This window comes from Pyxicephalus adspersus, chromosome 4, assembly GCF_032062135.1.
Source record: "Pyxicephalus adspersus chromosome 4, UCB_Pads_2.0, whole genome shotgun sequence".
Lineage (NCBI taxonomy): Eukaryota > Metazoa > Chordata > Amphibia > Anura > Pyxicephalidae > Pyxicephalus > Pyxicephalus adspersus.
In genome coordinates this window covers 130,303,082-130,330,279 of record NC_092861.1, presented here as the reverse complement: position 1 = coordinate 130,330,279, position 27,198 = coordinate 130,303,082, and the positions used below count along the sequence as shown (strand labels likewise).

General features: G+C 39.1%; 1 protein-coding gene across 1 annotated transcript in view; it reads right to left on the bottom strand.

Annotated features, from left to right (window-relative positions):
- The window catches only part of JAG1 (jagged canonical Notch ligand 1), a 48,078-nt gene extending 26,034 nt beyond the window's left edge, over nt 1-22,044 (bottom strand). Inside the window, exons 1-4 of the mRNA XM_072409620.1 lie at nt 21,680-22,044; nt 21,102-21,407; nt 3,543-3,594; nt 844-1,098 (exon numbers count right to left, since the gene is read on the bottom strand). Coding sequence (XP_072265721.1) covers nt 844-1,098; nt 3,543-3,594; nt 21,102-21,407; nt 21,680-21,757 — 691 coding nt within the window. The 5' untranslated portion in view covers nt 21,758-22,044. The remainder of the gene's footprint in view (nt 1-843; nt 1,099-3,542; nt 3,595-21,101; nt 21,408-21,679) is intronic.
- Nucleotides 22,045-27,198: the final 5,154 nt, after the last annotated feature.

The window sequence follows — 27,198 nt, the reverse complement described above, 5'->3', positions numbered from 1 at the left end:
ATTTTGCATCCCTCCAAGTATAAAAAGGGAAGGATTGCATTAAAGTTAGTGGAAGCCTCAAACTTATGTGTAGCAAAGCAAACGCAAGTAACACATACATACACACGTCAAATTTTTCGGCATCGGCCAGATATCGGGCGAGAATCTGGCGTGTGTACAGCCCAGGTCGTTCATCGTCCGTGGATGCGTCCTGGCGGATCCACGGATGATGAACGATGAGCGATCCTAATGCAAGGGAAGGGGGAGAGCGTGCAGCAGGGTGCCGCTCCGTCGCTCTCCCCCTCCCCTCTCCATAGAGCAGAACGGTGCTGTATGTACAGCACTCGTTCATGCATCTTGCGGTTCTTACCGTTGGAAAGGATCGTGAAAGATCCTTTCCAACGACAAGAACTGCACGTGTGTATGCGGCTTAAATAGAATGCTTAGGTTGTTTGCATCTGATATATTCCACTTATTTTATCAAAAAACACTGAAAAAGATTTATTTCTTGTAAAAAAAATAAAACCATGGCATGCCTGCAACTCTGGAAGTAAAAGCCCAGCACAGTCATCCCTAACGCGTCACTCTCAAAGAACGAGAGAACACAGCTTGCCTGGAGAACCCCAAGAGATCGTAAAATGGTATTTGTTACACAATTCAGCACGGTTGGAAATCATTTTTTCTTCTGCTCCAAGAAGCATCCTCCTCTACAAAGGGTGTGTGCACATTAAATTAATTCCTTTAAGGGCCCACAACAATACTTAAATTGAAGATGGACACAGATGTATGAAGAACACAATTTGTTATATTGAATTTGCATAAAACAGATGAAACAGTGTTTGTATGAATTAAAGAAGCCTTTACCTTTGTTACATTCAGGTCCCATCCAGCCTTCCATGCAGGTTTTATTGCCATTCTGATCGCAGGTATAATGTCCAAAGAAATCATCTCTTGGTCGACAAAATTTGTTGCAGCCAAAACCATAATAATGCTCATCACAAATAACTCGGATTTGATACTCAAAATGGGACATGCCGGCATTTTGCTTTAATATTTGCCATTGTCGATTTGGGTTGATCATGCCAGAATGGAGGGCTTTGTCTATGATGTCATCGGGATCTAGTAAAAGAAAAGTGAAACATTTTAAAGTTTTGCCACTAATTACCCAACCTTTATAATTAAAACCAAGTAACTCAAATCTGAAGAATGGGGCTAACTAACGATATGAATAGAAACCAGCAGGTTGATACATCTAATATGTTTTGTGTAGGAGGTTCTCCAGAAGCAAATACTTTGTATTAGACCTCCCAGTCAACTGCTGATCCTTTATAATGAAACATGCACAGGACCGGGGTATGCTGAAAAAAGCTTTTTTCAGTTTGTAAAATTATATATCAATTTTCATAAAGATAAATAAGAAAAAACAGGCCTAAAAAATAGGTCCAATATGCTTTCTTATATACCAAATGTAGTGCAGAGTGACAACTACAGCCAACCTCCAGCAAAACACTTACAGAAAACTCAACATGAACTACTGGCATGAATGCGCCAAGACACACAACCTGTCCTCTTCAAAACACATGTCTGCTTAACACTGTAACCTGGAATAATATTTCACAGCAACCCGGAATATGGTATATATCTGTGGTATTTCGCTCTGTACCTTGGGCCTTATGACTTAAATGATCTGACACCGCCTTACGACCTGCAGCAAGCTATGCTTTGACTGCAAAGTGAAGAATAATCAGCACAAGGGAACAGCATACAAACAAGAAACCAAGTGCCTTGTATAACAAATACACTTAGCAATAAATGAACTGAAGCAATTTAAAAAGTACACAAAATATTCTTTATCATTTTATTCCTAGGGTATACAATTACATACAGTTTTCTGTTTTATGTAATCTCTTTGTGTGGTTTATACTAAAATAAAGCAAGCTTGTGACCAACGTTTTGTAGAATGCTCTCAAAAAAAGCTCCAAAAGTTATACTGATTAGAGTTTTCTTCTATGATAACATAAGGAAAAGGTTTGTGAACCTATCCCTTACCATTTACACTAGGCAAAGAGTAAAAATAGGAAAGAGTGTGGTTAGATGCCCTTTAAATATCTTCTGTTGTACATTTAAAACTCATTTCTGTTGATGTTTTTTTCATTCTGTACACCGGAAAAATCAATAATGTCTGGACAATTCAGCCACGATATGTATACATATTCCCCAAAGTACAATAACTTTATAATTTTACATGAAGATCGCTGGAAACTATACCGCACCATCAACAGCGTGGCATTCTATATTTAGTGCTAAAAATCAACAAAAAACTGATTTTTATGCTAAGGCATTCTTTGCAACAGAATTCTTAAATTAAATGCATCTTGATCAGATTAAGTGAAAGTACATGATGGATTACAAATAGAACATTACATTCGTGCAGTTTAGACACAAACTATTTTGTCTTCAAGAAAATAGCATAAACCAAGAATTGAATGCCAAACACCATCATTGAAACAATTTATGCTTCGCATTTTACTTACTGGACTTTCAAAAGGGGTCCTGGAGCTCCCTGAACTTCCTAAAATGTTGCATTTCCCCAAGGCCTGGTCATAGCAATGGGGGATGTGGCAGCTGGGGTTATGTAGGTGTATGAACTATGTTAGGAAATGGAATACTTCAATGGGCCACACAAGGGTGTACTTGAGGGTGGCACCAAATTACACCTTAAACTAGTTCTTGTGCTGGACAGTTAACATTTATATATATATATATATATATATTCCAAGTATGGATTTTAAGTGTAGTATTCTAGCTTGAAGACACTGAAGTTACCTCCTGGAGAGAATTGCATTGGGTTCCTTATTTCAAATCTGACTATGGGTATATTAAATATCATGCATACAGATACATTTTAGACTAAATGTTCTATATGTGAAATGTAATGTACTGTACTGCCTACAATCCTTAGAGGATGCTGAAATACCATTATGGGGGGTTTACTACGACCTTGGTCTGCACCTGCCCTCATCTTTGTACATTTCAAAACATTTTCATAAGCAATAATGTTCCTTTTCAGAGGGGGTTTTCAATCAGTAAAGCAGCCGATCAGCACTTCAGTGACAAGCCCTGGGAATACCATTAGCTTGCAGCAAAATGTAGAAATGAAAACAAACTTCTATCACAGAATCCAGCAGTTTGACTTGAAGGTCAAAAAGGAGTCCCACTGTGGTCTGCTGACAGGAATGGACTGTTGCTGCACTTTTGTTTACTTTTTTGAGCTCTAAAAAACGTGCCAAGGGGATGAAATATAGAATAAATATGCTCGAGTGCCTTCTCACTTTACTGACGGATTGCAATGGTGACATGTTACAGGTTCTAGTGAAGGGTCAGTCTATCCAAAAAAAGGGTATTGCAAGAATAAATGTAGTCAGCCTTTATTTCTCAGGACCTTCAAATAGTAAAATCTAATTTTGATAGTCCCCGTGCCATAGTCCATAAATGCTACAGTACCAATACAAAACAAGGTAAAGTTTTAAGGGGACTGGTACATACAAAGATTATATGCTTACCGTTGGTTTCATTGTTGTAGTCCCAGGCCTCGACCACGAGGGTGTAAGATCTCTGAAAAATGATAAAATTCACAGTTAATACTATAGATTACTGTAAGACATACATACGAGTAAAAGAAAAGAAGTATAAAAATGTTAATGTGTTATACACACTTAAAGAATTTTATACAATTGTAGCAGGCACACACAAATCGTAAAAGAATGCCAATAACAATAAGACATAACAGTTGGACTAAAATTAACAATCTGAAATTTTGTCATGCGCACAATTCGTCCAATAAAGATTATATTTATTTGTTGTCATTTAGACCTAAACCATGAACAGATTAGGTGAATCAAATGTGATCCTCTTTCCCCCCCTCTAAGCTAACTTATCCAAGCTGATTCAGCGGAGACCTTTCACCTTAAATTACTCATCTTTGTCAACACCAATGAGTCTCATGGACTTAACTAGGAAGAACTAATAAACACTTCCATTTCACTCTGGGATGGGAAATGGAAATGGATTTAAAGCAGCAAACTAGGAAAAAAAAAAAAAAGATCCAGCAAACACACAGACCGGATACTAGGGAAGCAAAATATGTACATATACTCATGGTTCTACTGCAAACAGTAATTCACTGAGTATCTGAAGTGAGGACTCCTGGGAGATTTTGCTTTTCAGCACCTCTTTGAAAGCTTTGTCTGCAATAGACCATCACTGCTCCCACAAGTATCAGGTAACAAGGGAAAGAACTGATGAATTTTAGTGAGGTCGGAGGGAGGAGAGGCTCCTTAATACAAAGCCTCGGACCTATGCATTCGAAACCTTTAGGGCAAAGCTATGTGTCACATTTATAGGCACACTAATCTGACCAGGAGATCTTATACATTCCAGTAATAATCATAGGCATCTACTGCTTAAAAACGCACTCCTTTGGTTTTGGACGCTTGCCAACCATTGTATTCAGCCACCTTTTATCTCTGCTCCCAAAAGAAGGCAGAATGGCAGAAGCTCAAGCTACAATAGGACCACTTTACTGCACGTCTTTGACTAGAAGTGGCTAAATCTCCAGTCGTACATTCATACAAGCAAGTTAGAAACAAAGCTTGGCAAGGCAACATAGCTGAGAACTTTCCATAAAATATAACCTTGAGTTTTTTGTAATATGACATCATTTTTAACTGCTATACAATTAAAGGGGGGTTTAGTAGAAACCTTCCCCAAGGGGACTTAGGGAAGAAATGTGTAGTAATCCTGAGAATGTATAAATCCTTGTTCATGTAAAATTCCAATAGGATGCACCAGAGGTTTCTAAAGTGCTCCTTGGTGATTGGTGTACAATTGTATTCTGCAGGACCGATTAATACAGATGTTCAGCAAGTCATTTGCTTTACTTGGTGCCATTTTAAAAAGGAACATTTACAGATGCTTGAGGTTGTCTTGCTGTAGGACTACAACTCCCATTTTTAAAAATTGGAACTTTATTAGCAGACAAAAAAAAGGGAAATAAGGGACACAGACTGTTGGATGTACCCGAGGATACCAAAGGGTCTGATCCTAAGAATTACCAGGTATGCAAAGCAGCAAAAATGACTTGGCTCATCCACAGTACCATCTGTGGTTCCCAAAGCCATTTGGAAACAAACAGAACGCAGTAATTACACAGAAGACAAACCAGAAGCATATATAGTATTTATGGAGCAAGGTAAACACCTTGAAGGTGTAGGCACAAAGATAACTTCAAAAGTCAGCATAAAGCTACCTCTAATAACTTGACCGAGCTTGCAGCCTTTGAAGGAAAGCCCTTCTTTGTGAAGCTCTGCTTGGAATACAGCCTAAATATGTTTCATATTCAAAAGAACAGGATTCCATCTTGTTCACAGATAACTGTGGGAAAATGCAGAGAAGAGCAAGCAAATCTGGGCAAGCCGGGACATGTATGGAGCCTCCGATACAAAGACCATCAGCCAGGACAATTTAACCAGCCTATAATATTATTTTCTCAGTAAATTAACACTCCTAATGGCACATTATAATTTTATAGGCTTTTATTCTGTTTGACAAGTCTTGTTCTGAAAGGAAAATTGCCAAATATTTTCAATCAAACAAAAATGCCTGCTGCATATTAATCAACTGTGCCCAAAACAAATCCAACAAAAAATGTTAAGCAAAAAAATGGAATGGATCTATTATGTAACTTAAAAAACTTGTGGTTTAAAACTACTGAAAAAAAGCCTATGCACGTACAAAAGATCTAGAAACACCTTCTGGAAAATTATTTTCCCATTTCCCGGTGTATGAAATGCTACATTGTGAAATGTTATTCTCTTCATTAAATTCAATACATTTTAATATTCACAAACAGAGTTTTTATTCTCAAGAGTTCTAATCCTGCACATCCAACCACAATCAATTAGTTTGACTTATTAAAGTCTTGCAAAAAGAAAAACTACAAGATGTCATATTATACAAAACAAAGAATCTGGTGTTAATAGTGTATCTAAAGCTGCGTACACACTTGCAATTTTTGTCGTTGGAAAGGATCTTTCACGATCCTTTCCAACGACAAGGGGCTGCAAGATGCATGAACGATGCTGTACATACAGCACCGTTCATGCTCTATGGAGAGGGGAGGGGGGAGAGCGACGGAGCTGCACCCTGCTGCGCGCTCTCCCCTTGCCTTTCATTACGATCGGCTGTCGTCCATCGTCCGTGGATCCGGCAGGTCGGTCGTCCGGACGATGGACGACACCGACTGTACACACGGAAGATTTTCGCCCGATAATTGGCCGATGCCGATTATCGGGCCATAAAAATCTGCCGTGTGTACGTAGCTTTAGACTCAATTCATTCCCATTGACTGGTGGGTCAATGGAAATATAAAGAGCTCCCTTTAATTAGTTATCAGTAGGAACAATTCCCCTTGTAGGAGACATGGCCCTATAACTCTGCAGACACCATCAGAAGGAAGATCTGTTCCTCACTACTCCCTATTCAAGGAAACCCTAAAAACCTCTGAAGAAGCCCTGGTTGAGAACGGTTGGTTCAGGCTTGGCAGCACTATTATAGATTAAATATCATGTACAATAAATTGCACAAATCTAAACAAATGTTGTATGCAATCGTCACAACATTTCCAAAATTGGGTAGGTTTAAACACAATGGTCATCTGGACCAATAGTGGAAGTGACAGGTGCCAAAAAAAACTAACCCTTCAATATTTTATGCAGAAAAACAAAAGGTACATATACTTCACGTTTGCTACATCACCTTATGTGACGTAATGTATGTACATGCCTATTACATCATTATTAGAAAAACCAGGTTCAATACAGCACAAAAACAGACTCATCCTATTGCCCAGCCCAGTGGTAGTTTAAATGGCTACTCATTGTATTGATGAGAATGTTACTTTATCTCCTCTCCAATCCTCCAATTATCACACCAGCTTCTACACGCGATGCCGGGAACAGCATTGTTGGCTACGATATAATGCTGAATAAAAAGAGAAGCTCTTTCACAATGATAATGGGAACTGTTGGTTTAATAATGGGTGAATGAACACTCACATCCAACCCGCTGTATTCAGGTTTACTGCACATCTCTGGAATGAAGGCAGCCAGCAAGTTTTAATGTTCCCATGACCATAGATGACCTCTGATAAATATACTTCTTACCCAAATAATAAAACTGCACACAGTCAACGTATTTAAATGAGAGATCCACACAGTGTCAAAGATCAGCTGTGTACTGATAATGCCACACTTAATTAGCCACTAGAGGTCTGACCCTGAGCCAAAGAGAAGGTCCCTCCAGGAATATACATATACAGGAGCACAGCATAGATTACAAAGCGACCATGAGCTGCAATAGGAACAGCAAAATTATTTTTTTTACAATATACCAAAAAACACAACATAGAATGTCTTTTTTTGGTAGTCCATCGGTCAAAACTATAAGGAGCGTCATTGCAGTCATCCAATGGAATATATGCTACCTTCAAATGATTATCTAACACAGATTGCTGGTTTACAGAAATGAACAAATTGTATTTTTACCTGCTGATGAATTTCATGCAAACTACTAGAATAAACAATAGAGATTCATACATACGAGTTGGTCAGATGGATTTGGTATTTGCCAGATTTGCCAGTCAAGTGTTCCAAGCACCTATAACACAACTTGGCCCAGATCGGCTTTGTAGATTACAACAAGTCTGGTCAAATAGTTGTCCAAGTGAGATTCTCTCTACTCTTTCTATAAAGGAGAAAACTTCCAATGTGTTAAAAATAACAATAACTGGATAAAACTAGTGTTTAGACAGTTTTAAGTACCTGTGCTGTAAAATGTCAAATTAGCAATTCTGTAGGGCAAGTCTTTGTCAAACAAATCTAGATTTAAAGAAAATCACTGGTGTACCAAAAAGCTTACCAAAAGAATTAGGAACCACCATCATTCCTTAGCGTCAAACAATTGAATCAAAACTGTTAATTCACAAGTCTTGCTCAGAACTCTACAAGGTTTATGAGTTTTTATACAAATCTAGACATAATTTATAGCAACATCGCTACTCTATTCTCCTTTCACTATTGGTCTATTATTCCTGTCAGTGTCCTCTCTGACCAATAATGTGGCATGAGAGGCAGCGTTGCAAGAATGGTCCCCTTAAAAACAACATGGCCCTTCGAATGGTCCAAAATTGCCCACAGTAACCAACCTGATCTCAGCACTCATCCTCTAAGCAGAGCAGAAAAAAACAAATATTAGGAATCCGGTTCAGAGCTCAGTTTATAAAAACAGCTCTGCATTTTCACAAACTTCTATGCACGTGCGCAAGAATGACAGAAGTACTTTCAGTGAGTCACATCTGAGCATAGCAATAGCTGCTCCCTTGTCTACAAACACACTATAAACACTACATCAGTATCTGCAAGTTGCATTTTCCACATACATTGCCAAGAACTGTACTTTAACCAGATCTGAGCCGAGAGCTGAACCCATTCACAGCTACGGGCCTTGGCTTGTGAATGTAACAAAGCTCTTGTAGACTTTGGGCAATGAATTGCTGATCAGATGGAAACAAAATTTAAGAAACTTCCACATTATTCCTAAAGAACCAAACACAAAAAGTGATGAGCAATTCTACTTTTGCTGATGGGACATCAAAACAAAATTGCTTAGTCAATGTAGAACATACAATTTTGAGGCCTTCAAACAACACATCAAACCCCAAGTCTTCTGGTCAAATATGTGACGACATCCACCATACAAAACAGCAGAGCACATTTAGATCTTCAACATTACCTCAGATCCTAAAACCATGACCACAAGCAATCAAATTCATTACAAAGAAACTACACAGATGATAGGGTTTTAAAATTAGTAACTACATAGAAGTAGAATGGCAGCAGCAAACTTGAAGTGCTCTGGTCCTGGGTTGCAATCCCACCAAAGGCACTGAAGTTTGTGTGCTTGATCTATTCTACTGACATTTCACAAATATATACCAAAACAGATATATTCTACCCAAACTGGGCTTTTTGTCTGCATATAAGTCCTACCATGCTAGAGCATTAGGGTTACCATAAACCTTACAGTCAACTGTGGATAGTTTAGGTAGGGCCAAACATTACAAAGTTTTGGTAAATCCAATCACACAGGACCTTCCGATACATGCTCGTTGGTGGATTAAAAGGTAATTCTACAATCAGATTGAAATGTGTGGTAAACTTACTCTAGGCTTCTTTACAGTAGGTACTGATCTTGTGTACACGCTACAGAATGTTATTGATATAATAAAACCAAAACAAGAGCTAAACCCCACTTCTTTCCGAGGTTACCTTAAATATAATTTGTGTTGGTTTCCCTTTCTACTATGTCACCGTGTACAGAGATATGTAGGAAAAAATGCATTAGAAGATACGTTGATGTGCATGGATGCATACAATTTCCCAGGACACGTATGAGCCTTAACTTGTGATACCCGAAGCAAAAAGCCAGAGATACTAGTGAAAAACGTTTAATGTGATACAGCTGCTGCAGCCGTGCCAAAGTGATTGAGTGAGACAAAATGCCACTATCCAAACTATGCATGTGTTGTATCCAATACACTGGGGCTGATCTCTGATCTGGCAAGCCTACTGGAATAATGAGTATCCTGTGAATACATAATGTGCTAAAGTTGCCATTGTGTGAACTAAGTCCATGGTTTGTCTGGGAGCCGAGCTCTGCTGAGTCTACTGCTGCTTCCTGTTGCTTGTCCTGTATTTGCATTATTTTTGGATGGGCCCCATTATGTTCTGTAATCCTCGTTGCAGTCAGAATGGCCACACTATTGTTCTTGGTTAATATTAGCAGTCATTGCCTGTCTGGGTGGCCAGACTACAATGTATTCTAATCACAAAAACTAGCATGTATCAAAGTGATGAAGAAAAAGTTATTTTTCCCCTGGAACCGATCCTATCAATGATATAATTCATTTTTAATTTTTAGCCATTACACACATCACAATAGACAGGAGCCTAATGAACACAGAAAAAAAAACATTCAGTGTAATTGTACTGTGCTTACGAGCACAAATATATTTGCAAGGCATTTATAACTGTGTAACGCTGGAGAAGTTCTTTAACACACATGGAGAGTTTCAGACTTGTTGGGAAATTGAACAGTAATCATGTCAACCCTCCTCTGAACACAGAAAAGGGAAGGATCTGTAAAAAAAAAAAAAAAATCCACCTGAGAGCTATCAGCATCTGGCAAGTGATCGCCTTGGGTCCCTATGCAGCATCGTAATGCAAGTTTGTGTACATATCGTTATTGCTCCTTCTTAACAAAGAGAAATCTGCCAGTATGGGTTATCAGATCTTTCGCTCGCAGTTTTTTTTTCTTTTTTTCTTTTTTAAAAGGAGAGGTCTATGGGATCATGCAAATTCTTAGGGTCTTTAACATTAGAAAATGTACCTTTTTGCCCCCTATTACCACTATTTTAGGTATGTTTTCCATGCTTTGCAAAAACTAGTAGGATTGTTCAAAACCTAATAAATGGATAAGGTTTTCATAGAGTAGAATGGTAACTAGTTTTTATGCCCCCTGTGATCCTGTCTCGTAGCACATTTTAAAAAAGGTGCAAAAGGGCCCTTATGTAAACACATTCCTTGATGCAACACTATCCATTAAAATACAAAAGAAATTCATGGTTTGAAATAATGAAATGTACTCTGTTTTTTTCCACTGTTTAACCTCAATAAGAATATATTAAAAAAAATGCAAAAGAATGTTCCCCCCTGTATAAAGATATGGACATGTTTGAAACTCATGTTGGGGTTATATATTCCTGTGTTCTTTTTGGGATTTTACCCTTCACTTCTATTTGGAATACTGGTATCTCCAAACCATTTCTTTCTCCTGTCCAAGTGATCTTCTTTCCCATGAATTCCTGGAGGATCGCATAAAATCGCATAAACTGGGTCACAGCAATAGAAGGTCTACTCTAATAAAACTCTTTACATATCTGTGCCATAATCCCAAACCAACAAAACAGAAGAACAAAATCAATACTAAAATACCATTTGTTTTGGATATCTTGCTGAAGATAACCAAGCTTGTATTCATCTTAACCAGACAGTAAGATTATATAGATTGACATAAATATATATATATATATATATATATATATATCAATGTGTTTTGCAGCACATGTAAACCCTGCTGACATTATAAATATAGTTATAACATTTATACCTAAGTGAACATTTACTGCTATTATTTCAATAGCTTATTGGCCATTTGACATTAACTTAACTACTTAAAGAATCCCATCCATAATTAAATGCGCTCGTTACAAAAGGGTGGCAAGGTTAATAGTTAGAATACCAGCTGGCCAGCCAAGCACAGCAGTCAGGTTCACACACAGCAAGCATGAACAAGAGCCCTTTTTACTCATTTACCTGGAGTGCATAAAACTGGGTTGAGCTGGTAAAGGGACTTTGAATGTTTGACAAGCGCCATCGACGTTTTATGATCCCTCAACTAATCCAAAAACACTTTTCAAAAGGCTGCGCGCTTATAAAATGCTACCATTAAAATATAGCAAGTTCTGCACACCGCCGACCTTCAACCCACCAGTGAACCTCTATCATATGAACAATTATCTTATCTGGATTGTTATGGCCCCCCCCCCCCAATAGGGAAGGTTAAGTGCATTAGATGCAATTCACAAAGCTTACACAAAAGGATTATTAGCCCTTTCTAATACATGTGACAGGTTGGGAAAACAAAACCAAAAAAAACATGGCATAGACCGTCTTATGCTGGGGATAAATCTTTGTGAATGGGGCCCAATATTTGAGAACAGTTTTACTAATAAAGCCAACTACTAGCCCCTAGGAAAGTCATAGATTGATTGTCACACTGATTACAGGATAAGGCATTCCAAGGCTGTTCCTAACTCACAGCAAAATTGCAATACAATGCACTCAACCCTGTGCATGGCTTGATAGCTTCTATTATGGTCGTTCATGGATTAGTGATGATGAACAACTGTGTGAGATGAGCCGACAGCTCGTATCGTGCAGGAATCATCTGGCATGCATACATAGCCAAAGACAATAATTCTTTTTTTTCTTATCGGGTATTGCTGATTTTCCATTTGTTATCCAACCTACAAGGAGTCAGGTGTAAAATAAATTACCTGGAAGACTTGATGCGGCTAAAAACAGGCCACCCAAAATGTTCTACGTGTATGTAATCTACATAGAACATTTTGGGTTACATTAAAGTTGCACATAGGCTATTTGGATTTATTCCTGTTATATGTCTATTGTTGCCACTAAATTAGCATTGTATCCATTGAACTGGGAGGCACAGGTCTAACTCTTCTGAGAAAAGGCAGAATGTCAGCTGTGCATCAATTCCCATGTTCAGACTCTTGCTTATCTGTCCAACTGGGAAAGGTCAGGAGGTTTTAGCACATCAATTCTCAATGTAAACTCAAGGGGGTTGTGGAATGCTAATACAATTCATCAACATTTTTATAAGTGATGTATTAAATACAATAACTTAACCCAGTCATTCCATCTGAGAACACTAGAGGAAGCCTGGCCTAATCCATCTGCAAGGCTTCATTTGTGAATACACACTTCTTTCTCATCAAAAAAGAAAAGAAAAAAGAGTCACCAATTTATATACAACAGGACAAGTTTACTCAGCATGTGAAAACTTTTCATGGCAGTGTGTGACAATGGGACAAAGACTTGCAAACCACAAGCCAGTGCAGTAATGAGGGTCATGCACTGAAAAGTTTGGCAGAAGCAGTGAGCTTGTGGTTCGCCTGTTGTTAGGCTACCGCTACCAGCATGCTTTGCAAATACATACAATGGGAGTTGTAGATCTATAGGAGTGGGAACCTGCTTTGTATAGTGTGACAAGTAAATAAGAATCTACACACAAAAAAATAATAGTCTGTCTTACAGCACTCAAAAACAATTATTGATTCTGCGAGAATCGCTGGTAGTTTTCAGCAATATTTTCTAGAAAGGTGTAGTTACATGGTACCCGGTAGACTGAAATCTGGGGCAGAGGAGAAGGACCAAATACAGTATATGGAATTAGGAAATATTTGCCAGGAAACCCTGTGATTGCCATATTAAAGACGCCATTCTGTTTATATAATTTGCTGTAACATGCGTTAGCAACTACCAACCAAAGTGCTTCTGGAAAGGATTGCAGCCCATTGACCACAACCCACACCACTAGATACAAGGTGCTTTTATCTTGATCATTTCTGATTATAAATCCCCTTCAATTAGAAAAAAAAAACCCTTCACAATAGTTAATAGGCCAAATGTAAAATTGTAACTTTGAAGACGAGCAAGTGAAAAGTATCTTCTGCTTAGCAAAGTGTGCCATGTTGGAGGGTCTGGGACTGTTGTCTCCTGTAGAGGGATCAAATGCCATGTAAATTCCCTCTGCTGGGAAATTAACAAAATCTTACAGAAAGCAGAGATGAGAATATCCAACTTGCAGTTTTTTGTGGCCCAAAAGTTCATGACAAAATACCCGGAACAAAGAAGTATTAGACCTGTGGGGTGGCCTGGTTCCCGACAGCTATGCCTGAATATTATCATAATGTATTTATAATGCTTCTTCATATTACGCAGCACTTTACAGAGTCCATAGTCATGTCACTTAAGCTGGGTACACTCGTGCAATATTTGTCTAAGGACTGCACGATGCATGAACGAGTGCTGTACATACAGCGCTGTTCTGCTCTATGGAGAGGGGGAAGAACGACAGAGTGGCACCCCGCTGCGCGTGCTCCCCCTTCGCTTCCATTGGGATCGTTCATCGTCCATGGATCTGCCTGGACGGCCATTTGGACAATGGGCGCTGTACACACGCCAGTTTCTCACAAGCAGCATTGCAAGTGTGTACGTAGCCTTACACAATCTACTGAGAAACAAAAGCCCTGGCCTGTACAACATTTGCCCAGGCTTACATTTTTAAAAAAATTTGATTAGGCCTTTCCTTTAAAACAATCTGACCTCCCACCAAGCATCATGTACTCAATAAGCACTCTGCTCCATGCAGTGATCATCTCAAGATAAAAAGTCTATTGTCTGATAAGATTTGAGGAAGGGAAAGGAATCCAAAAAGAAAGGCATTGGCTATTTGATAAGAGTTTCCCCTGGTAAGGTCAGTTTATGTGAGCTTTAAAGATAGGTTAGACCAAGTCACTGTGACTAGAGATATGTCCTGTGCTTATTGTGACCTTATAGAACTTTTTGTTGCCATACGTGTCCCCTGCTAGGGAAATTCACCCTCTTCAAATGCTCTTCTGACCTTTATGTCCAGTACAGAAACTGTTCTAAATCTTGACATACACAAAGATCTGTTGCTTTGCATATATAATAAAAGAAAAAAATAACACACACAAACAATCAGTGTGTACACAAGGGACAAATAAAAGCAGAAACAAGCCAACACACAACTGCATTAGAGTGATATCATCCTACGAAGTTGGGGAAATAGACATCAGATGGCCACAGTCAAAACTGTGCAGAAAAAAATACAATTGTCTGTGTTGGATGTTGTAGGAAAAATATTTTATTGGATAATTCAATACATGTTGGTGTGTAATGACAACAACTTGTGCCAAACGAGCTAAAAGTTAACTCTTTTTGAATGTTATGTCAAATTACTGTAATAATATAAGAGTGGCCAGCTCTCTACATTTTCAGGGCCAACACCAGAGACTAGATCAATTAGGCTCCAGGCTTGATTTGCAGCTACATGCTATACATATAACAAGAGGACAGAAAAGAAAATCTCTTTCAATACTGGAATTGGATCATTTAGTTTGACTGAACCCATATAACTTCCAAACAATTTTCTCCCAAAAGGAAGGTCTTCAGCTTGACTTAACTCTAATCCCAGCTGATAAAATTTTTTTTTTTTCTTGTGACAAATCATCCTTTTAAAGTGGAAAGATTGTTTGGAACGATCGATTCTTTGACTGATCATAAGTTTATGGTTACATGTATGGCCAACATTAACCAAGCTCCAGCCAAAAGAAGGTCCACAAAATGCTCTTCCAGTTCCAAAACTACTTTGGAGAAGCTCTTCTCTATTCTTAACTACTTAGGGGTCAACTAAAATGTACAAGTTAGATTTCTTCCTAATACATTTGCAATAATCGTTCACCGCAAGAAGAAAAATATATCATGACAATCTTCTAAGACACAAATATCTTCAACTTAAAACTACACTAATGCCTTATGTGATATAAGCAGGTGGTAGAGAAGGTCATCACATGAGAAATGGAAGATTGTCAGCTCCATATACAAACTTGGCTTCATCTTGATATCAGCTACACTCAACCCTAGCAACTATATAAGAACAATGACAAAACGCTGCTAAGGTTGTAGAATATTGAGCCTGATGATTGTGAGAATCTCTACAGATATAGTCAGATTACAGCACAATGGCATTATCAAGTGCATTGAGTTAATTAAAAAAAGCAAAGGGCTAGAAGTTCTGCAGGGTTTTTCTTGCCGCCTGTCTCCCCAATAGCAAGATTCACGTTTTCTAATTGACACAAATGTCACCAAGAATTAATGGGAAGTGCAAAATTTTGAGCTGCCACCAGAACAGAAAATCTTCCAATTGGGACACCTACTTGTATGCCAAATGGGAATTCCTTCACATTGGAAAGATTTTCTAAAACTTCCTATTAATTCTGCAAAACAGGAAGAGAAGGGAAATCTTCCTGGGACACAGATGGCATATAGGACAGATGTTTTACCCTGCACTCTATCCAAAAAAATAAAAATAAATTGGCTTTAGATCCACTTCAAGGGAATTACAGAACATTCACACAGATTTGCAGCTGTATTGCACAAATGTCAACATGCAAGCCCCACCACAATTTTACTGCCTTTAATAATTTAATTTCAATTTAATAGTTTTCCATGCCTGCATCCAAGAGCTCTCAGCTAAGAAAAAAAAATATAGAGAAAAAAGGACTCTTTTCTAATCGGCTAGGTTAGAGGTGACCAATGTGTCACCCCATGATAATAAAACTCCATTAATAATTACACCACTGGTCTTCGGTCCACACATTAATATTATCGGCTTCATAGACAAGACCATATACACAGTATTCTGTTTACATGCATCTGAACACAAATCCTCTGAACAAAGACACAAGGCCATGAGAGAATACGCTCCCGTCCGATGTGTAGGCCTCTGAAGCCTCAAGCATGACAGGCCTAGGCAATCAGATTAGCGGCACATACCACTATTAATTATAGGCCTAAGTAAACTCAATTACCTAAAACACACAAACATAAAGCTGACTCTAAACTGATGTAATGCAATTAGGAAAGAGAAAAATGGACATTTCTTCCTGGTACACACTGCAGATACAGTGACAGCATCTGGTAACCTGGAAACACCAAACCAAATATGTAAGTTCACAAGGTCCGATACTCAGCTAGGAAAGTGGAACTCTGTTCTCCTATACTTGAATTAAAGGTTGTATAAAAACTGCAAACTATAAGGCACTTTAAACCCAAGGCCACCAAAAGCCAGGGCCGCCATTGGAGGGGGAGTGGGACAAGGGCTACTTTTATACTAGGCCCCGAAGCTCTGGAACTTTTAGATATAGGGGAGGGAGGCCCAGAAGTTTAGCTAGAATGGGAACCAAAAATTTCTGATGCCGGCCTTGCCAATAGCCAAGGTGCAGAAAAACTGTTGGTCCAAAGAGCCCTTTTTCTTGTTTGTGTGCAGCCAGTTTTTCAGAAATCAGGCCTTAGCAACAGAATGAGAACTAAAATTGGCCTCCAGGTCAAAAGTTAAAAGTTCCTCTATGGTTTGCCATCCTCAAAATCCATTAATTATGTAAAATATGTATAATTAATATATCCCTATTTAATGTACAGTACTGCATATTATGTTGGCGTCATATTATTAAACAGGATTTATATAGCGCCAACATAGTACGCAGGGCTGTACATTAAATAGGGGTTGCAAATGACAGATGAACATAGCCAGTGGCACAGGAGGAGAGAACCCTGCCCGAAAAAGCTTACAATATAGGAGGTGGGGGAATTAACACACAATAAGAGGGGAGATATATAAATATATTTTATTAATGATATAAAGTAGTGAGCTATTACCAGGCAGTACGTGGAAAAGCATAAATATCTCAAATTGGTCCTAAAAATGCCCTTGTTTGCCATTATTGGTCTATAGGTAGACAGCATAAGCAAAACAAATTCCTGATTGTTTGCTATAGGTTGCCATTGTCCTTTGCACAATACAGTAAACTCACATCTACACAAACATTAAACCTGTGCAAATTACTTGCATTGGTAGCAGGAGAAAGTTGCTACAGTTGTAACTGAAATCAAACAGCTAATTGAACAAGCGCCTCCTATTGGTGGAATTATGGTGAAGAATCGCAGTGCAGAACCTAAGAAGCATAGGAGCCTATAAATTTCCTTTACAAAGTCCACATTTACAGCAATGTGTCTTTAAAAAAAAAGAAACTATGCAGTGCCCTGCCTCTTGCTAGATAAGGAAACAGTAGTGCTTCATAAATCCATAACTCAGACATAATAAGTGCGTTCAGGATCAAACACCTGAGTTTATTTCCTCAGGTTAGTAGGCAAACATCCGAACCAGCCTGTCCTTCAAAGCAAGACTGGGAAAGAGAAGTCAAATGGCACAACAATGGAGGCACTACATGCATTGGCAGCACTTCAAATACCGCAGATTTTTATAAAACCTTTTATCCCTTTGATGGCATATTTGATAACAGTTTTATCTCACTGCAAGCAAAAGCTGGCTCTCTCCACCAACAGAGGCTACTTGTGTGAACTGAAGTATTGTGCCAGTATCGCTTCAAAACAAAAACCAAAGAAAAAACATTATTACTAGGGACTAGGCTGGTCCAGCGCAGGAATAGGAGACTGTATTCCCAATGCAAGGGAAGACAGGAAGAAAAAAAAATCCTCTGCATTCTTTTATGAGTGTTATTCGATACACTTGTAAATCAGAGTGTTGAACACATACTTCTAGGAAAACTGACAATATAGCAAGCCCGACTTTGTGATTGTCTCCATACTGGTCTGTGCTTCAACAGGGGTGGCCTCATTACTTAAATAACTGTGGTCCCATTGGGCAACAACAAGGTTGAAGCTTTAGAGTAGAAACCACCACAAGACAAAAGAGAACTGGCCTTTCAGCCAATTAAACTCCCCCAAGGTTAAGCATTGAATGCCCACACACAAGCAGGCGAGATATCCAGTTAATTTGGAGACTGGGTGGGGGTAAAGCATGAGAAGACAATGCAATTATATTGGAATGGTTGGAACTGCTTATTTGTATTTTATAAACCATTTGCAAATGATGTTTTAGTATGTAGATAAATTAAACTAATAATAATTGAAGATAAATTAAACTATTAATAATTGACTTTAAGGATCTACTTAAAATGCAATTAAGATGCAGAGATAGGGACTTGGATGTCACCACCATCAACTTTATTTAGCAAGTGGGCCAACTGTAGATAAATTTAACGATGTATTACGTTTATGGGTTAAAGTTTGTTTTCAGCATCAGAGTACACAGAATTTGCAGTGTTTGCACGACAGCCAAAACATATTCTGAGTACATGACAAGTAGTATTATTTTGTCAAGTGCAAACACATGTGATACTCAGCAGTGATCCACCTGAATAATCTCAGTGTAAACTTTTCCCAAGCTTAGTCAAACTTCAAATACAAATGATCTTTATACCCATCCTTCAAAGTAATGGTGTGGGCTTACGTAGCTGCCAACTTTTCTTTTTTTTAATGGGACAGTTCCTGTTTTAATATTTCAGAAATGATGACCTATATATTAAATTCCTTAAAATCAACTGTAGTCATCTAATTATGTTCTCTGGAGATTTTACAAGGTTTAGACAGCTGAACATGCAAAAAATTGAAAATTTATTACAATGCTCCAAAAATGGAGTTTTTTTTTAAGCTTATATAGGGTGTCAGGGTCTAAGTATTGTGTTTGATGAGCTTAACTGAATACAGCAGTATCCCTGGACATGAATACAACTTCACACACACCAAGTAGGCTACAAGAGCCAATACATCCCTGTGTAAGCAGTTTCTTTCACCCATAAAACTGCTCCTTAAAAAAGACAAAGAATTCTGGAATCGCTGCTACACAGGGTATAAAATGTCTTCATAGCAAAACAGCAATGATTAATCCAAGTGGCACTCCTTGATTTAATGGAACTTGCACACCCACCCTGCAACACCTGGCTGGGAGCGAAGGACACAGCTGGAGGGGAAGGGCAGGGCAACCGCTGGAACAGGGAGGGCGCTTGGTGATACGGTAGGTATGAGGATACAATATTAAACCCTGTTCCTCCTGGACTCATTCCAGGCCTGCCTCCAAAAGCATGCAAAAGAAATGGATAGCTTACCCAAGCAATAACAGTCTCCCCTGGGTTACCGAAGGCCAATTACCACCCAGGCTGGCTTCAGCTTACCAATTTAAACCACATGGAAGCCCACTTGTTCTTCGCAGAGGGAAGCAGCGCAAATGAGCCATTACAGATTTCATGTTAGCTATAGCTGTCAATCATTCTTGTTTCACACAGTCTAAGTCTATGCAAAAAAAAGTGCTGACAAATGTATCTTACAAGGGGTTCTCTAAAGACAATTAAAATCCTGCTATTAGGGTTAGGTGCTAGACCAAGCTGACCTGTCATCCTCTGACCCCCAAGTATAGCAATATCCTTCCTGGAACTGGAGGTAAGCAAACATAAACCACAGGAGAGGAGGGAGGACTGGACAACTCAGCTCAGCCAGATGCCGCTGGAGAGGTTTAAAGGAGATTAATCTACTTCTAGCTCGTCACTTCTACTTGGACACCACAGAACGAACTCCTGACCTTCTAATACATTTAGAATAATAATAAAAACACTTTTCACACAAGCATGCTTACACAATGTGCCATTATTGTACACATGTTCTATATTGCCAGGCACTCCTCCCTATCTTCTTGGCCAGGCATGGAGATCACAGTCCACTTCCTCACCACTCATGGTTCTCCCTCCTTTTACAACTTGTATCCATTTCTACATCAAGATAGGAAGTGAATTAACCATTTCCAGCACCACTATTAAATATTGCCCGGTACTTTTCACCCCCGATCTCCTTGGCCATTGTTAGACATCACAGTCCATTTCTCCACCATTCATTGTTCACCCTCCTCATACAACTCGCATCTATTTCTATATGAAGATAGTAAATGAATTAGGCTCTTGCAGAAACACCATGAAATACTGCCAGACACTTTTCCAGGTTTGGTGATCACAGTCCACTTCCCAACCACTCATAGTTCACCTTTCTTTTACAACTTATATCCATTACTGCATCAAGTTAACAAATTATTAACCCCTTGCAACAACATCACCAAACCTTGTCAGGCACGCTTTCCCATTCTACTTGGCTATCCCCAGAGATCACAATCCGCTTCTCCAACACTCATGGAGCTCCCACTTTCTACAACTTGTATTGATTTTAAATTGTCTATCATAAAATTAGTTAACCCTGTGCAGCAGCTCTATACATTGCCAGGTCCTCATAACCAAACTTGAAAATCACAGTCCACCACTTACAGTTTCTCCCTTCTCATCATTTGTACAACTCATTAAGAAATGCATTAACCCCTTCTAGCAGCAGCACCATCAAACAGACAGCTGATTCCTTACTAACTAAAAGAGAACCTGTGCTGAGCAAACATAGAAGCTGCCATTCCTAACTTTCAATATCTTGATCCAAGCATGCAGCTAGTAAAATCATCTGAAGCCATGGAATGACTGACAGCCTTATTTTCCCAGCAGATCAGCACAGGATTCCTGCAGCACTTTTTTCCTAGCCACCAGAAAAAAAATCTGCACCATGGCATCAACCTTATTACAGAACTATTGCAATAGCAAACTAAAAAGTAACTCAAACATGAATATATATATTAAAAAAAAGTTTCAGCAATATTCCCATGTGACTCACCGGCCAGGCAAAACTAAAAGGGAGCACAATGCGACTCTTGTCTGTGTTCCTGCTGTATTTCAGGCTGAAGGAATTGCCCCCAAGGACTGGGGTAGATCCGGAGCCGAAGCTGCACGGCCCCCCTGCGGACACCCTGGACTGGTACTCCTTTAGACAAACTTTAAAGTAAGTGTCACATTCATCCCTGGTGCACTTTCTGTCGGTGGGGTTCCTGCTGCCATCGCAGCAATTCCCATTCAGCACTTCTCCATTGGGATTCTGCATTGATAAGATTTCCAACTCGAATTGCCCCGAAGCCACAGACACCTGTTAGATCGGATAAAAAAAATATTGATAGTTAAATATGCAAAATAAAAAGTGTAAAAAAAATAAATAAAATGATGCAAGTAAAAATAAATAAAAAGTGTAAAAAATAAATAAAAAGATGCAAATAAAAGTGTACAAAAAAAAAAAAAAAAAAAGAAGGTAATAAAGTGCAAACAAAGCATGATCACCATCTAAGCTCACCAAAAACTTTTTAAGCTAGGAAAGGTGCAATATAAAGAAGAATTGTGCTGGGGATCCCATGCAAGACATACCTTTACCCGTAAGCATAGTAAAGCAATGATAAGCCTGCAGGATATGTCAGTGATCAGGGCTCTCCTCCGTGCAAGCATTGCCTCCCTTGTCCCAGTGCTTGCTCACACCAGTGATCGCTGCGAGCTCTGCACAGCTCTGATATAGCTCGCAGATTTCAGCATGCACGAGTGGAAGACAACACACTCCTATGGCACGCCGATCCTCAATGCCTCCTTTTCTTTTTAGCAGCGCCTTCTCTCTCTCTTTATTTTATTATTGATCCTTTGCTCCTTTTCTCTGTCTTTTTTTATTTGCAAATCAGCTGCAAGCGTTCGATGAGGACAAACAATAAGAGGCAAGACCTGAAAGCCTGTCTGCTAGCAGACTGACTGATTGCTTCATCTAGGCAGGAGGAGCTGGAGGCATGGACCTGGTTAATATTCATGGATCAGGGTGGTCAGATGGTTTGGAGGTTACACCCAGCCTCCAATCTTGCTTCCCCTCCCTTGCACAGCCTCCCTCCTCCTTCTTGTAGAATGATAGAACTGGAAGACTGACAGCTAGGAAGAGATGTGTAGGTGAGGGTAGACAGGTAGGAAGTTGGGATTAACTGGCAGCAGACAAACCAGGTGCCAGTCACAACAAGACAGGGAAATAACACAATGTATTTCTGCAAGCTAGTGCAAACTTGTGCCATGGGAGATGAAGCCTGGGAGAGGCAGCTGGAGGAGGAGGAGGGAGAATCAGGATTGCTGATGGCCAGGAGACTATCTCAGATCTTTATTATCACAGATTAACAATTTATATCATTATAAGGTTCCTCCTAAAACTATGGACAGGGCATGGTGTGTTAGTATGCTGAAAATGAAGAAAAGAAAACAGATACAATTATTGACACAGGAGAAGCAGAGGACCCTGGCCAAAAAAGCTTACAATCTAAGAATGGCATGCAGTGCAGATTGTTTTATAACCTGACCCTTATGCTTTGTGGGAATAATAAAATAAATATAATAATGAGGAAAGAACACAGCCTGGGAAATATGTTGACGTTCCCTTAAAGTAGTGGTCAGTGGGAAAGTGGCCCCCCTTATAATGGTGGTTGAACAGAAATCCAAGCTGTTGATTGGGTAAACATCATGCTGAAATCGAAACATCATGTGTCGTGATCGGTTTAGTTTAACAAGAAAAATCAAATATCCAACAAGTGGATGGTACATCAAATGCTTTTTATTGATTGCAAGGATCTCTTTAAATTAAATAAAATAGCATCATGAGACGATTGTGTAATGTATCACAGCTCGGCATTATGACACCATTGCTGCAGAACTGATACTTTATCCTAAGGGCAATTATCTCACTATGCGCTGTGTGAAGTGTACAGGGGGTCATGTGAAAAGCAGAATGCTGGGTCAGATGCTGCAGGCAATAGGGCGCGTTGTTATATGCTCGTTTCGGGGTTTGCATGGCCTTTTTTTTTTTGCTGACCTCTGCTTCTGAAAATGCTAGCTGTGTGGCTATAAAGCTTTTAACTGGATGTAGTATGTAGACTGGTTCTGATTTTCTATTCTTAGCAAGGACAGCCAGGCAATTAGTATTCATATACAATGATGCAATGGCTATATCTCATAAATACATAAATAAGATTTGTTTTATAATTTTTCTGTCAATCTAGGTATGGGTTTCGCACAATTTGGCTTCAGTTCAATGTTTTTTTTTTGCTAGCCTGTGAGTGGACATTCAGCGGAAACAGAACACTGATGAGTTATATATTATTAATAATATTAAACAGTATTTATATAGCGCCAACATATTACCCAGTGCTATACATTTAATAGGGGTTGCAAATGACAGACAAATACAGACAATGACACAGGAGGAGGAGAGGACCCTGTCCCGAAGAGCTTACAATCTAACAGGTTGGGAAAGCAGCACACTTGTTTTTTTTAAAGAGACCCTGTTACTAGTATAAAAAACTAGAGGCAAAATAGACTCATAAAAGATGTTATTTATTCACCTCTCTGGCAGGCGATATGTCAAGTCTGATATTATCCCACACTTCTGGATATGTTGAATGGCGTGTCCCCTGCTGGGGACTGTGGTTTCACCTGCCAGCTGCAACATGACTATAGTGTCCTGTAGTGACAAAGCAAAGCACGGGTAACATCACAATGCACAGCGGGAGAGCTGTCATCCAACAAATGTGTGCACGGTTCTTTTATGGCAGTGGAACTAAAGTGGAACTAAACTCACCACCTCTCGCTCCCACACTGCCAACATCCTCACACATTCTTTTTCTGGGTTCAGAAACTTTGGCCATCTTGAGAAACTGATCAGGAAAGACGTAACTCCCACGCATGTACACGGAAGGTCATTCAGAGGAGTGCCGAGGATGTACAATAGGCTGGGTGTACGCAATTTTGTGTATATTCTAAAGACAGCAGACTTAGGGAGATACACTGATTTCATCTTCTCTTTCTCTCCTATGGGATACGTCGCTTTTACTTTTGTGAATAGAGTAGTTTTGGGCCTGTCAGAACTAACCCTGCAAGACCTGAAAGAGCACCAACCAAGTTTCATAGAAGCCCCCCCCAGACACCACCCGAGTCTGGTTGGACCGTAGTAGGGGCTTCACAAAAAAGAAAATAAAAATATGGTATGGCTTAGTCTCTACCTAATGTTTTCTTAACTTATAGCTCAGCCTCTCTCAACTAGGGTTCCTCCAGAGGTTTCCAGGGGTTCCCCAAACTTTCATTGAATGATCTTCTATTTCACGATTCCTGCATAGTTCTGGAGCCATGGCCACTTGGTAGAACCAGTTTTATGACTGCAATGATTAAGCTGTCTATGATTGTGGTTGGATGCCAGTGTTAAAAGCTTTTTTCCCCAATGAACCTAGATAATTGGGGGTTCGCAGAGAACCCCTAATTAGTTAGTTTTATTTGACCTAAAAAAAAAGTTATACTCAAGATTTTTTTCTCTGAATCATAGAAAGCTGCAGGGGACTCTGTATATTGACATACCAAGTGTCAGTTTCTTTGTGAACCAGTGTCAGTGATCGAAGCAGAGATTGCCTTTTTCTTTTGATGGAGTGACATGGGGACTTCTGTCAGGTGTTTGTTAAGGTTTGTGTCACAGTATGGATATTTACACTTATTATTTATCCTGGTGTCTACTGTCACCGTGATTGAGTGACACTTGTCTTGGTGATAGCAGTCTATAAGGTCATTTCCCCCCTTCCTTTGGAAAAACTTTCTCTAACTTTCTGTTGTGTTTACTGGACAGACAGTGAAAGGGAACAAAAATGACGAAACACATTCTTGCAATGTGCATTAGAAACAGCAGCAAGTTATATGAAGCAGCCATTTCTAGCATACTGTTTTTGACCTACTCTTTATTTTATTTCACATGTGAGTGTTACCTAGGGCAGCCTCCATGCAAATGCTTAGGAACATCCATTCCCACTGTCACTGTCCCCCCAACCACCCAACAACGCCTTGCAGCAGATATTGTGGCACCATGTAAGCCCCTTCCACCAGTCACATCCCGCCTGGAGTACATAGAGAAATACAAGAAGCATGAGATACAAAAAAAAGACATTATCTAAAAACTTTATGTTGATATTGAACACATTTTACCTTTGAAGCAGTGAACAAGGTTTGCATATTAGCTGTCCACCTATTGCATGGCAAGCAGATAAAAATATTCATTGGTTGCATTTTGTGGTTTCTACTGCTCTTTATTTTAAAGCCTTTTTTATTTTTAATTAGATTGCATTCTTTTTAAATTATCCTGAGAATTAGTACTTTAGGTACATGATGTTTGTAATCAGTAAAGTTCACATGCCAACTTGGACAGAGGCCACCTAACCTATTACTTTGTTTTTGGATTGTTAAGAGAAATAGGAGCACCTAGAATGAAATCCCCAGAGACACGGGCAGGTTAGAGCTGACATCCTGCAACAAGGTACTTTACATAATATAAAATAAAAACTAAAGCTGATATTGGACACCAGGCACTGTAAGGTGCCACATCATTTTATTACTATGCCATAAGCAAAGCTAAAAACATCTAAACCTAATCAAGGCTGTATGGACTGTATGGACTCTACTTCCTCTACTTAGCTAATCGGCAAGGGGTTGTGGGTCAGTGTCACATCTTACTCAATACAAAGTACTGCTAGAATTTCACATAGTTTTTCAACCAGAGGTTGCTAGGGGTTCCTTAAACAATGAGCATTTTGTAGCTTTAACTGACACCAAGGATCTTTTTGCTTATCTCCAATGGATTTCTTAAAAAATCATTAAGTATTACTTTGCAAATCTTTTCAGTTCTGAACCAGATCCAGTCCAATAGCTCTGGTGAGAGGCATCCGGACTATCATGTATATGGCTAATGCACCTTTTCTATTTGTGGCATTTTACTCTAAAGCAGTCCTTTCACTTCACTACAGCAAGTCACCCATACTCAGCGGGCTTAGCTGTATATCATGTTTTGTTTACTTGGTATGTGTCACATTTTGACTGCTGAGATGGAATAATTTCCATGTCAACAGAATATCTGTCATTTATTGCTAAAAGCAGGTTAGACAGTTTATGTTGTGAGAAAAATGAACAGAACACTTCCAACCAGAGCACATGACAGTCCCTTCAGAGGACTAATAAAAAAGAGAAGTACCTTCAATAACAGAATTTTTTTTTTCTAGCCATTACGATGGCTGCTGACTCTCTGTGAAATGTTTTATTTTGTTTTATGCAACCAGTCCTTCCATCAGCGTCCTTCTTACCATAGTGGCTGTAGTGGGAAGTATGTGACCACATCTTCTGGTCAAGCATATTTTTTCCTCTGCGTCATCCCCACCCCTCATCTGACCAATGGATGAACCTTGTGTACATGGTACTGTCATAGTTTATGGTTTATGAACTCTTTGTATTCCACTTGTATTCCAGTTTCTCACACTTTTCTTGACCTATCTTGACTAATAATAATTGGGTTAAGCAGTTGGTCAATAAAAATATTCTGATCAGATTTTCACACCTTTCTTGACAAGTAATACTTGTGTTATGGGGTTATTATTATTATTATTTTATTATTATTATTATTATTATTAATAATAATAATAATAATAATAATAATGATAATAATAATAAACAGGATTTATATAGTGCCAACTTATTACACAGCACTGTACATTAACTAGGGGTTGCAAATGACAGACGAATACAGTGACACAGGAGGGCCCTGTCCTGAAGTGCTTACAGTCTAAGAGGTGGGGGAAGTATCACACAATAGGGGGGGGGGAGGAGATATGTAGTAATGGAAAGTAGTCAGGGTTTTAAGAGACAGGAGAAGACGGGTAGGCATGTTTGGGAAAAAATGGTTTTAGGTGCTCTTTTAAAGGAGCAGAAAGTAGGAGCAAGAAGACCATTCCAGAGAGTCAGGGCAGCTCTGCAAAAGTCTTGAAGCCGTGCGTGTGATGAGGTTATGAGTGAGGAAGTCATTAGTAGGTCTTTGGAGGAGTAGGCCAGGGCAATATTTTTCT